Here is a 12,765-nt window from a genome sequence, read left to right as displayed (position 1 = left end):
GATTTGGACAGGGCAGAATATGCGGTGGTGCGCTTGAAACATTCCTACTACGTTGGGGGAGACCGCACAGGCCGGCTCCTGGCCAATCGCCTGCGGGCACAGAGGCAGCAAGCGCATGTTTCTTCACTTCGGAAAGAGGGCGGGGGAGGAGAAATTAGCGGGGATGCAGAGATCGCACAGGAATTCCTGGATTTTTACCAGAATCTTTAAACTGCGGAATCACGCTGCAACGGCTTACTTGCAGTCGATCTCCATGTCTGCATTGTCTCCCAGTCAGGTAGCATCCATAGATGCCCCTATTCGCATAGAAGAGGTCATCATGGCGATTTCACACTTGAAATTGCTTAAATCCCCGGGCCCGACGGGTTTCCTTCTCTTTTTTACAAGAAATTCTGCACTATCATAGCAGCGATGCTGACTAGGCTTTTCAATTTGTTTGGAGGCTCCACCAAGATTCCGTACACCATGCTAGCGGCAGCAATAGTGGTATTGCCCAAGCCTGGTAAGGATAGGCAACAATGCAGCACCCGATCTCTCTACTAAATGTAGATTTCTAAATCTTCATGGGTATCCTTGCGTCACGCTTGAGTCCTTGCATGCCATATTTGATACAACCTGACCAGGCGGGGTATATTCAATCCCACCAATGTAGCGATCATACGAAAAGAATGCTCCATCTTGTGGATAAGGCCCACCAGACGCGAATGGATGCTCTCCTGTTAATGATCGATGCCGAGAAAGAGTTCAATCGGGTAGATTGGGGGTTCCTGGGGCTCACATTGGAGAAGTTCGGCCTGGGGAAGCGGTTCCGTGAATGGGTGGGCTGTTGCTTTGCCGCACCTATGGCCTGCATCAGAGTCAATGGCATCTCTCCACGCACTTTCAGAGGGGGACCAGGCAGGGCTGCCCGCTGTCGCCGTTATTATTTACCTATTGTATATTGAGCCATTGGCACAGCGGCTCAGAGATAACCAGAATATCAAGGGGATCCCATTTGGAGGGGAAACCCACCCCATTAGCCTCTATGCTTATGATGTACTGTCGGCGCTGGCAGCACCCAGACTATCCCTACCTGCCGTTAATGGAGGAGTAGGACGCCTTTAGCCAGGTCTCCAGCTTTCGGGTTAATGTAGGCAAATCTCTGGCACAGCCCCTCGGCTCGGCCAGGCCTCCACGTAGACCTCGCAATCGCCAACAGGCGCTTGGCTAACTGGCATTAAAGTGACGGAAACGATCCCGTATCTAAGCTTAGAGGTGGCGGCAATGGTCCAACAAATAACCCAGCTGAATTATGCTAGGTTGCTGCGTCAGGCGGTGAAGGACCTGGTCTCGTGGGGCAAATACCACTTATCCCTCCTCGGCCGGGTAGCCTCGGTTAAAATGTCCCTACTAACTCGGGCACTATACTTGTTCCAAACTCTACCGGCTCAGCCTCCTGTCAGTGCGCTCACTGTGCTGCAGGGGCACATCAATCAGTTTGTCTGGGCTGGGAAGAGGCCACGGATGAGCAAGGCTCTCGGTTACATGCGCCCCGAACATGAAGGCCTCGGGATAGCGGATCTCCTCACCTACTATAAATTGACCCAACTACGCTACTTAGTGGAATGGGCAAGGTCGGAGTCCGAAAAGCGGTGGCTTTTCCAAGATAGGGCACTTGCGGGCATACCTTTATGAAAGATCCCCTTTCTTAGGAGGGCACAGCGGCCGCGAGGCCTGATGGGCTCTCCGATCACTAAGTCGGTATAGGCGGCCTGGGACGGGGTGGCGACTTCTTGGAATCTTACGACTTTTCCTTCCCCACTGACCCCCTTGTTTGGCAATAGCAACTGTACTACCGGGTTGCCTGATAAATCATTCAGAGACTGGCGCGACACCCCATGTCGCTCGGTCGGGCACTTATTTGATTTGTCTGGGATGATTTCGTTCAACCAGTTGAAGCTTGACTATGGGATTCCCGAAACCGAGAGAATAAGGTATATGCAGGTGCAACACTGGGTCCTCCAACCTGGGATGCGGGAACAGGGTAGTCGCAAATTGACCAAATACGAGAAGTGGTTGATCACTAAATTGATGGCTAATGGGATAATATCGGAAATGTACAATATGCTTCGGGTCGTACCAGGCCCGCAGACCACCCCGAGCCAACGGCAGTGGAGACTAGAGTTGGGCGGTGATCTTTCTGCAAAGGACAGGGTTGGCATTTATTACAGAGCAAAGCATACTGCCTGGAATGTCGCTAGCATCGAGACCGCTATGAAGATAGCGACATATTGGTATCCAATGCCGGTGGGTCTTCACAGGGGCAACCCCCAACGAAGCCCCACCTGCTGGTGGGGCTGTAATAACAACTTGTTTGACACTGAACTCCCGAGGCTCCCGGTATATGTGGTCCTAGGATTCCCTAGCCCCGTTACATTTTCCCTGAAGAGCAGGAAAGGGCGACAGATGGGTTAGCATTGGGAGCAGCTATACAGAATATATTGATGCACTGGGGGACAGCTACTTCCCCCAATCACATGGGGTGGCTTCATTGCATATGGCATATTATTGGGATGGAAAGCATATCTGCCACACTGAGTGGCTCAGCTGCCTCGTTTCAGAAACTGTGGAGACCGTTTCTGACCTTGCTTTTAAAAGAATGTAATGAAATCACGCAGCCCAGGTACCTTAGGGTGTTGCGACTCTCCGACTTATGGACAGAACTGACGCAGGCCCCCACTGGATGAAGGGGATTTCTAGAGTGAGGAGACGAGAAGGGGCCGTTCAGGAGTTGCGGGATATCGGATGGGGTTTGGGGGGGGGTGTTTCAGGTTTTTCTTTTACTTAGCAATGTTTTTTCTTGCCCCAATAGGGATACGACTGTATGAGTTCCTTTGTAAGCAATACATTTCTTTTACATTGACGAAACGAATAAATGACGGAGTCTATTGCATACTACTGCTATGGTTGATGGTACGTTTTATGTTTTTGAAACTGCAAATAAAAACATTTAAACAAAAGAAAAAGGTAAGCAGAGTGATGGACTGGCCTATATGAAAGAGAGTGACCACCTTCAGAAGGAAGGAAACTCTTGTGCTAAGGAATAGTTCTCTGGGAAGATGTTGAGATATGAAGATGACAAAGCCTGGAGCGTATCGACCCTCCAAGCAGATGTTAGGGCAACCAGAAAGGTCGTTTTGATTGTAAGAAGGCTGAAAGGACAATTGGGTAGATGCTCAGTAGGAGCACACATTAGAAAGGTGAGTACTAAATTTGATAAAGGGTGAAGGAGTAAACATGTGTTGGAGCCCTTTCAAAAACCTACGTACAATAGTGGATTTGAACAGGGATGGCTGATCTGGCAACCGCAGAAATGCCGAGAAGGCAGAAAGATAGCCTTCCAAGGTGCCCAAAGCAGAGCCCTGCAGGGCAAGAGGAAGAGTAAACAGAAGCACCGGAGAAGGGGGAGCAGAAAAGGGATCAACTTGTCACAAACGTAACCTTGCAGCAGGTGTATACCATCTTGGTGGAGGGAAGTGTGGCTGCCAAGATGACATTACAGACTTCAGGCGGAAGGGCGAAAGGTGCCAACTGTCATGCCCAATCTCCGTGCCTGAAGGCGGAGAACTGACAGGTTCAGGTGGAGTACACTCCCTTGTTGCTGCGACAGAAGATCCTTGCGAAGGGGCAGCCTGATTTAGAGGACTGATAGCCATGCTCAACAGCTCGGAACACCAAACTCTCCAATCCCAGCCTGGGGCCACAAGGATAGCTTGGGCCTGGTCATTCCTGATCTTCTTGAGAATTCTGGGCTGGAGTAGTATGGGTGTAAAGGCATACAGAAGGCCTGAGCAAGCCTCGAGACAAAAAACAACTCTGAGCGAGGGTCACCTTGGAAACTCCAGTGCACAAAACAACAGACATTGTACATTGCCGGCTGTGGTGAACAGACATAACTAAGACTTCGCCCACTGCTGAAAGAGACCTTGCACCCCCTCCGGATGGAGACGCCATTTGTGACATCTTTGGCTGAATTCATCCGCCCTGATATTCAGAGAGCCAACAAAGTGTTGAACCACCAGGGATACTCCCTGATGTTCCAGCCATGACCAGAGACGCAGGGCGTCTTGACAGAGAGTGCACAACCCCACCCCGTCTTGCTTGTTGCAGTACCACATGGCGGTGGTGTTGGCCATGAACAACTGCACTAGCCTTCCCTTGATGGAGGGTAGAGAGTCTTTTTATACTGATATGGGGTCCGGATTCTGCCAGGGAGACCAGAGGCCTCTGATTTCCACCTCTCCCAGATGGCTGCCCCATCCGAGGAGTGATGGATCTGTTACTACTGTCAGGTCTGGTTGGGGAAGGGAGAGGGGCGAGGGGACTGCCACTGACCCAATCATGCTTTATTAACTACCGCTGCAGATCTTTTGCAGTACCCTCCGAGATCTGGACCATGTCTGGCTTCTGGTTCCTCTTTGGAGGCTGCACTCCTGCCATTATTGCCTTAGTTTTCTGATTAATGGGCTAGTAATGACAATGTTCATTTCTTGGATATTGCCCTTCAGGCCTCTGTTGTTGTGTTGTCTTCAGATGCGGGTTCCATCCCAGCCCCACCAACACTCTGGATATCGATGTGGTAGACATGTTGGAGTAGCTGCATTTCACTTCAGGCGCCTCCAAAACTCTTTAATTTGCTTTTTCATTTCTAAAAATTGTTTTATTCATTTCTTAGTAGTTTGCATGGTTTTTTCGTTTGGTATTTTTTATGGATTTCTGTGTGTGCTTATTCTGTTAAACTTTTATATGCTTTTTAAATTTATTAATTTCTATTGCTTATTTTTTATTGTGTTGTCTCCTTCCGATCAAGGGGAGGGTATTGTGGTGCTTACATTAAACCTCCATTTTAGCTTTTTGCTTTTACCTTAGTATCTTTTTTTAATGGTGGTTTACACATGTTTTGCCCTAATATGAGAATGTACCATGCACGCATTTATTCATTCTAGACATTGTCGCCCTGAAATCTGCACAATTAGTTTCAGGGTCACACATTTGAGTATACGTCGCTTGTTTTTATTTTCTGTGCTTGTAGGAGATTACTCTTCTGCCTCAGACTAATTAAACACGTTGTTCTGCACCTCAGGCACAGTACAATAAAATTGCTGTTTTATTATTTAAGCAGGGTCCATGCTAAAGTAGGTGAGAGGCTCACTTCCCGCCAGAGTTATGATGGAGGCTGCCTGTGAGCTGCGACTGAGATTCAGCCCTGTTGTCCCCGACCTTCATCCTGAGACGGAAGGTAGCCGTGCAATAGAAGTGTGCAAGCCTGCACACTCAAGATGGAATGCATTTGCTTCCTGGCACATTGTACCAGGTATGCGGTTAGATCATTCCAACAGGTCTGGCAGAAGGGACTGTTCCCGATATACTTTCTTTAGCATAGAGATATTAGTGATAGAAAGGAGTAACCTTAGTAATATTATGACTAATTAACATGGTTGAATTGTTTGTGTTTTTCACCATTCTACTAAAGCTTATAACAATGATGTGTCTCATCCATCTAATAATCACAGTTCATATTTTATTTACAAAGACTAGAGCTTTTCAATAAACATTTGAAAATACATTCTTGTATCTTTTCTGTAGGTGACACCTTGGCCATGCAAAAGTGACAAATGAAAGGGTTGGATCTGTTTCCACTATTTCCTTGGGAATCTGAGTGATCATGTTCGAGGTTACCGACAACTTCTGTAACTCTGTAAAATTAGGAGTTTAGATGAGGTACTGTGAGCTAGCCAAACAAACCAACATTTATTGATTGTATAGGAAGACTCAGAATCTGCATTATGAAGTTTTTTGATCAAAATATACATTCATAGGAACCGTATAACACTTAGTGCTGTGCCCATTGGCACTTCACATCTGACTGAACAGCATGTGCCACCTGGAATGTTTCACTACCATGATAACGCAGACCTAGCAGCCCATGACTGAGTCTCACTGGGAACCAGGACCAAGGCTGAAACATTGAGATCAAAGCCCAAATATCAATACCTCTCTGCATTGGGGTTGGGGGGAGCATGGAACTGCACCGTGTTCAGCATGGCTTTGATGAAAGAGAGTGTCTGAAAAGGAGGTAAGTGTAACTTTGGCATGTTGCTAGTGAACCCTAGAGAGTGCAGGAGGATCATTTTAGTCTGGAGTGGATGAAGACTGCCTGTGGTGAGCCCATCTTCAGCAGCCAGTTGTTGAGGTAAGGGAAAACTGGAACTATGACCACTGAAGGTGTGCTGCAACCATTACCATCACTTTCGTGAACACTCGAGGGGCACTGGGGAGACCAAAGGATTGCACAGTAAACTGAAAAGGCTCCTGACTCACTATGAACTGTATGTAATGCTGATAGGAAAATAGATGTCCTGAAAGTCCAATTATACCATTCAGTCTCAAGGGCCTGTGAGCATCTTGAATTTCTCCTTGTTCAGCAAGGCATTGAGAGGGTGCAGATCTAGGATAGGGCAGAGGTCTCCGTTCTTTTGTAGCATCGGAAAGTTGCAGGAATAGCAACCACAACCTATTTCTGATGCGGGCACCCTCTCAATGACTCCATTGGCCAAATTCTTGCTGCAATAAGAAGATGTGGCTTTCTGTCAGCTGATCCAAGGGTGACGGGGTTTTTGTTAATGGAAGGGCATACCCTCATTTGACAATTTGAAGCAGCCACTTGTCCAAAGTTATGGCTTGCCATTGGGGCAGATGGTGCTGATCCTTCCGCAAATAGGGTACTTGTGTTGGTGCGCGAGGCTTGGAGGCTACGGCGGCGGCGGCTGGGAGGCTGTCAGACTGGGCAGGCTTATGGCCTTTGGGTCACATGGGACTTGTGGGAGCCATGTGTGCAGCTGCAAAATGGCTGGGAAGCCTGTTGGCTGGGTTGGAATGAACACAGTTGGTAGCCTCTAACGTATCCACGGAAGGAGTGAAAGAAGAGTGTAGTTTGCATGCTGCCAAGGCGAGTTCAACGACCGCGCTGTGACCGTACTCTCTTTTAAGGGCTCAAGTGCTGATACAGCCTTGTCATCAAATAGCCGAAAGGCATGTCCATAAAGCAAAGGCATGCCATAAGGGAATTATGGACAGCCCCTGTGAAGCCATTTGATCGCATCCAGGCGTCACAACGAAGCAGCACTGATGAAGCAACACCTCTCCCCAGCAATTACGTCATGTCCAGCCCGCATCTGATAGTGAACTTTGCTACATCCTTGCCAATGGCAATAGCATGGGTCTGCTTCTTGGACTGCTTTCTGTGGTATTAACCCAACAATGACTTTGACCTTGATGACGACCAGTAGGAACAACACTAAGAGGGGGCGCGGGACCTTCAATTAAATGTGACCAGGACCTGGAGCAGTGCCGAGTCATCTGTTGTCAAGCGGCCTGGAACTTCATTGCCCACTCTCAGATCGCTTTGGAGTTCATCGCATGGCAGTTGAGGCAGGTCTAGGAGTCATGGTACAGCTCCTGGTACCACAAGTAAACCAGATGGGGGTCTGTCACAGACATTTTCTCAATGACAGGCTCTACAGGGTTTAAAACCCACAGGGTTCTTAGGGGACATGCCTAAGACAGACTGGGATCAAAGAGGCTCAAATAGGTTGACCAAATGTTGAGAAGGAGGTAAACAAACGACCAAGGTAGGTCTTCCGGATCTGTGCTGTTGGCACAGAAAGGAAGGAACTGAGAACCGCATGCTGTATAAGCATTGCACAATATCTGGCACAGACGTCGCCTACAAAGGCAATGCAACAGGCACACAGAGGTACTGTTCAAGATTTTCAAGATCCAGTCTGACACCTGGGGAATATGCTATGGTAAGGAATCTGCGGCTAGAAGTCTCTATCAGATCATTTTTGGGGTAGATGACTCTCATTCTTTCTCCACTCTTCCTAAGTTCCTAAATGCTCTAATGGAATACCTAAAGTCACCACTGAAGACTCTCTCCCAGAACCAACAACAAACAGGCCTAATACAGCATGTTCTGCACTAACCACAAAGGGATCTGACAACATTATTTTGACGTATGACAACCTAATCTTTATCACTTTCAGTATTTACTGCAATTTTCTTATGCAACAAACTACACACTTAACTTACCACCACTAGATCTAATACATCAATCTCATCAACAAAGACAGACCCTTTATAGCACTCCATGTAATCACCGAAGGCAAATCTTCCATGGCACTCATATGCTTATCACAGACAGATGAAACACAACACTCAAAGACAAACCGACATATCTGATATAGCACTCCTAATGTGTACCACTGACCTGCCCAGCACTTTACGTACTTACCACACACAGAGCTTACACAACACTCCATACATGCACCACATAACTTATTCAACAGTTCATATTCTCACTAGAGACGGATGTTACACAGCACTCTATACACTGATGAAAGACATATTATATAGCATTCCAAATAATTACTTCAGATATATGTTACACGGTCCTCCATACACTTCCATCAAAAATGTTATACAGTCCTCGGTTTAATTACTGTGGATGGATGTTACACAGCACTTACCACAGATATACTATACAGCACTCTTTCCACTTACCAGAGATACACCATATACACCACCTCCTTGGTCTTTCCTTCGACCGGCACTGCCTGGCGCTTGCGTCTGCTGCGGAGGTCCTGCCAGTGGATCCTGGCAGAGGGCTCTTCCTTGACTTCATCATCTTCCTTGTAGTCGTAGTCTGCATCATAATCAGAGGGAACTGGAGAGTAAAAAGAAACACAGCACAAAGTCTTGCGCTTGGCGGGAGAATCTGTCCTTCACCACAAAACATCCAGCTGAAATCGAGCCAGTGCCTTCACCTTTGCAGAAAGTAATGAACCTCGTGATGGCTTCTTCAAGGGAAAAAAAACTTCACCTCTTGACCCTTGGAAGCCCCTGAGATCTGAAGCCATGAGACTCTTTCTCAGGCACAGTCCAATTGTAGTCTTGAGTTTCAAAATGGCGCTAATGCCAACTCCATGTAGCCTAGATTAATTGTTGAGCTGCAATAGTAAACTAGGAATAGGAAATGAAAATAGGCATAACTTCAAAGTGTCATCTCTGAGACAAGACGTTCTTCAGTATCTTGTAGCCACGTTCAAGAGCTAAGACAGAGTGTGAGGAAATTGGGGGTATTATATGGTGTGGTTGTGCAACCTCACGATAAACTGACCAACCCTGTCTTGGGTCGAGTCAAGCTCATTTGTTCAACCTTAGCTCAGCCCTCAGTAACTGTGGCTGTGAGCAGTCAGGCTTAACAGAGTAACTAGTGTAAAGCATTTTAGCTGCAACAATTTTAATAAGAATTCAACGCTACATTAAAAAATTCAGACACCAATTTATAAAACTAGACTGTATTTTTTTATGAATTTATAGACACTAAAATGAAAAAGATCTACCTGAGAGTTCTGGAGATACAAATACTTTAAGAAGCAATAAATCATAGCTTTCTACTTAACTTCAAACTTCAAATTCAACTAATCTGGCACTTAGAATATTTTTCAAGAAACTTGATAGCAATGTGGAATGCAGTCCTTTAGAGTTACTTTGGGTGACCGTCTCCGGCATGGAGCAGGTCAAGGAGGTCAACTAGGTGCAACAAGACAGTTACCGCAAAAGAAGAGCAGTCTTCAGACCAGTTCCAGAATCAATAGAAAGTTGACATAAAATCTAATGGAGTGTTTATGGAGTGGTCCTGATGCAAGGGATGCAGTAGCGTGAAGATGCTCAAGGATGCTGTGGATGCTGAGCCGGTGTCAGGGGAATCATGGAAGTGGTCCTGATGCAAGGGATGCAGTAGGGTGAAGATGCTCAAGGATGCTGTAGGCGATACTCTGGTTGACGGGGTTTTTCTGAGCCACCTCACGAACACGGTGGGACGACTTTGGCCACAGGGGTCGACGTCCCTCGTAGTTCAGATGAAGTCCAGCACTGACACACTTGCCACTCATCTGCTTGTCTCTGGCTACAACGGTTTCAGTGGTTTTCTATTTTTAGCGATAGCTTGCCCTCTGGGTGGCTAAACTGCAATCCAACGTCTCTTCCAGGTCCAGCAGACATGGCCGCACCTTTTAAGCATCAGAACTCAGTCTGGTGATCTGAAATACCAACTTGCCCTGGCAGACTTCCTCAGCTTTTGTGGCCCTGTGCTGTAGCAGAAAGTGACTCATGGAGATCACCTTCTTCTAGCTGGAGCTGAGGGATCACTTTTCCGCAAACCAGGCACCACAGGCACAGTCCTTTCTTCACTAGCCCAAGGAGGAGCAGGTGAAGTTCAATCTTCTGTGCAGCCTCCCTTTGCTGGTTCCAAGGTCGGCAGGGCAGTTCTTCTTCGGTCCTCTTCTTCAGTTCAGACATGATCTGATTAATATTTGCAAAGTCGATAGGTCAAACTTTCAGTAATGCGAGTCCTATTGCATTCCAAATGCATGTGAAAACTTGATCTCACCTCTGGGATCACATGATGTTCTTCAACAGTAGGCTAGCGGCCTAAATGTCCCCCCTTCAGATAATGGCATGGATGGATGCTGTATTTGTGCTCTGAGGGTGGGGGGAGAGCTCACAAAATTATTATTGTTGTAATGGGCTGTTGTTTTATTTATTTCACATTTTTGTATCAACATACTGTGGCATTAGAATAGCTACCCCATCAATAGTTTCAAGCTAGCAGCAATGACTGGGGGGGTGAGGGTTTGCGAGGGAGGGAGGAATCAAGAGATGGCCAGAGCTGGCCAACCAAAAGAAACAATGGTGATGTCAGATGGGAGGGAACCAAGTACCGAAAGGCAGGACAGATGCAAAATATTAACCAACTAGAGAAAAGGAATTTTAAAAAGCAGGCCAACAAACCAAGAAAAAGCGGAGGGCATGTCCAAAGTCCCCGATAGCACATAACCCGAATACAGCAGGCCTTGCAGACCAGTGCATGCGCTGCCCAGGCTCGAACTAAAATGGTGTATCAGGTACATGGATGCCCCATGAAAAATATATATAATGGGGACCCTGGCAGCATGCAGAGGAAGACATTTCTTGAGGAGGGGCTCAGGTGGTGGAGCCGGCTGGGTCCAGGAACTGAGGGCACTAATAAGTGTCTAAGAATCTTTAGGTGGGGGCCAATTTGATGTCTGCTCCTTTGTATAATTTCTGCAGGGATTTGGCTGGTGCCTCGAATGACAGAACCTGTTGTTTTGTATTCATTATGACTCAAGTTTAATTGTCGCGGGTGGGTGGCTGCTTTTACCCGGTTATATGAAAATCAATAAAATTAAAAAATTAAATATATATCAGCAACAAAAATATTGAGGACACAAACATTGACTTTAAATTCTTGTATGTAATGTCAAAAACAGCAACTACGAAAATATATACAACCACAATATCTAATAAAATAAGTATATTGACTTTTAACTATTATACATTATATTAACATATAAATATATATTTTAAACTACATCAAGGATATATAAAACAGTATAACTTACAAATATCCTCACTTTGAAGTAAAAGTTACTTACCTTCGGTAACGCTATATCTGGTAGAGAAACAGTCTAGCCTCAGATTCCTTAACTTTAAATTCTCTCCAGTTGCCAGTCTGGATCCCAAAACCTTCCAGCAGCACCTCTGGGTGCCGGGGCATGGCGTCGTACAGATCTGCGGTGACGTTCTCTCCAGATATGACGTCGGTGGAGCAATATAAATCCGCTTCGGTGTGTGGACGTCATTTTCTTCTGTGAAACATTCCGCTCCAGAACGCGGAACCACTATAGAAACTGGTTGTGAAGAAGTGTGTCAAAAAAGAGAAAAAATCTTTCAAACACTATTAAAAAAAATGAAACATCAAATGGTGTAATACCAAACATGGATTTTAGAGAAAATCCCTAATATAATCTACTTAACACAGAACTACATGAACCTCTATGCCTTGGTCAATAACCCCCATATGAGGGAAGAGACCATTCCCTCTATGAACCATACATCAACGGTTATGTCATGGTAACAGCAACCAGGACGTACAACAACAACACTAAGCTGTTTGTTAATTTACACCATCACCTGATATACTGACAGTACCCGCAGCAAGGTTTGACGTTACCAAAAAGTAATTCATCGAAAGAACAAATAAATGAATACTGCTCACTGGTGTGTAAACCAGAGAGCAAGAAAAAACACACACACACTCTACCATTCAGAAATGGACGGTATTGCAATCTCTAAACAAAAGCTAAGTGGCCAGGCCAAGCAGCTGGTTTAACCCAAACATAGAAGAGTCAATGATTACTGGTATATAAACCCAGTACTGAAAGAGTAAAACCCTTATCTCAAGAATCATACGCAGAGCGGGGAGGATGGGCAGGGCGTTAAGGAATCTGCGGCTAGACTGTGTCTCTACCAGATATAGCGTTACCGAAGGCAAGTAACTTTTACATCTGATAGAGACATCTAGCCGCAGATTCCTTAACTTTGAATAAAATACCATAGCTATACCCCACTGGAGGAGGGTCTGCGAACTAATCCTATGAAAGTTCTCTAAGAGAACTAATCGGTCAAATGAACAACCGACCAAGTGTACGTAGGAATAGCAGTACAAGGGCTTGACGCTTAATAGAGACCCTGATCACTGTAACAAAACATATCGATTAAAACAACCTCACAGGCCCGAGAGAATTGGTCTTTGAAGGAGAAAAAAAGGGTTTGAAGCCCTCGAAGAATCATCTGTCAGAG

General features: G+C 46.0%; 1 protein-coding gene across 1 annotated transcript in view; it reads right to left on the bottom strand.

Annotated features, from left to right (window-relative positions):
• LOC146869286 (complement C4-like) overlaps positions 1 to 12,765 on the bottom strand; it is a 252,295-nt gene that overhangs the window by 159,071 nt on the left and 80,459 nt on the right. Inside the window, exon 5 of the mRNA XM_085647007.1 lies at positions 8,602 to 8,764. Coding sequence (XP_085503133.1) covers positions 8,602 to 8,764 — 163 coding nt within the window. The remainder of the gene's footprint in view (positions 1 to 8,601; positions 8,765 to 12,765) is intronic.

This window comes from Triturus cristatus, chromosome 1_1 (assembly GCF_964204655.1).
Source record: "Triturus cristatus chromosome 1_1, aTriCri1.1, whole genome shotgun sequence".
NCBI lineage: Eukaryota > Metazoa > Chordata > Amphibia > Caudata > Salamandridae > Triturus > Triturus cristatus.
The sequence above is the reverse complement of the archived record's forward strand: the minus strand, read 5'-3'. Positions and strand labels throughout refer to the sequence as shown.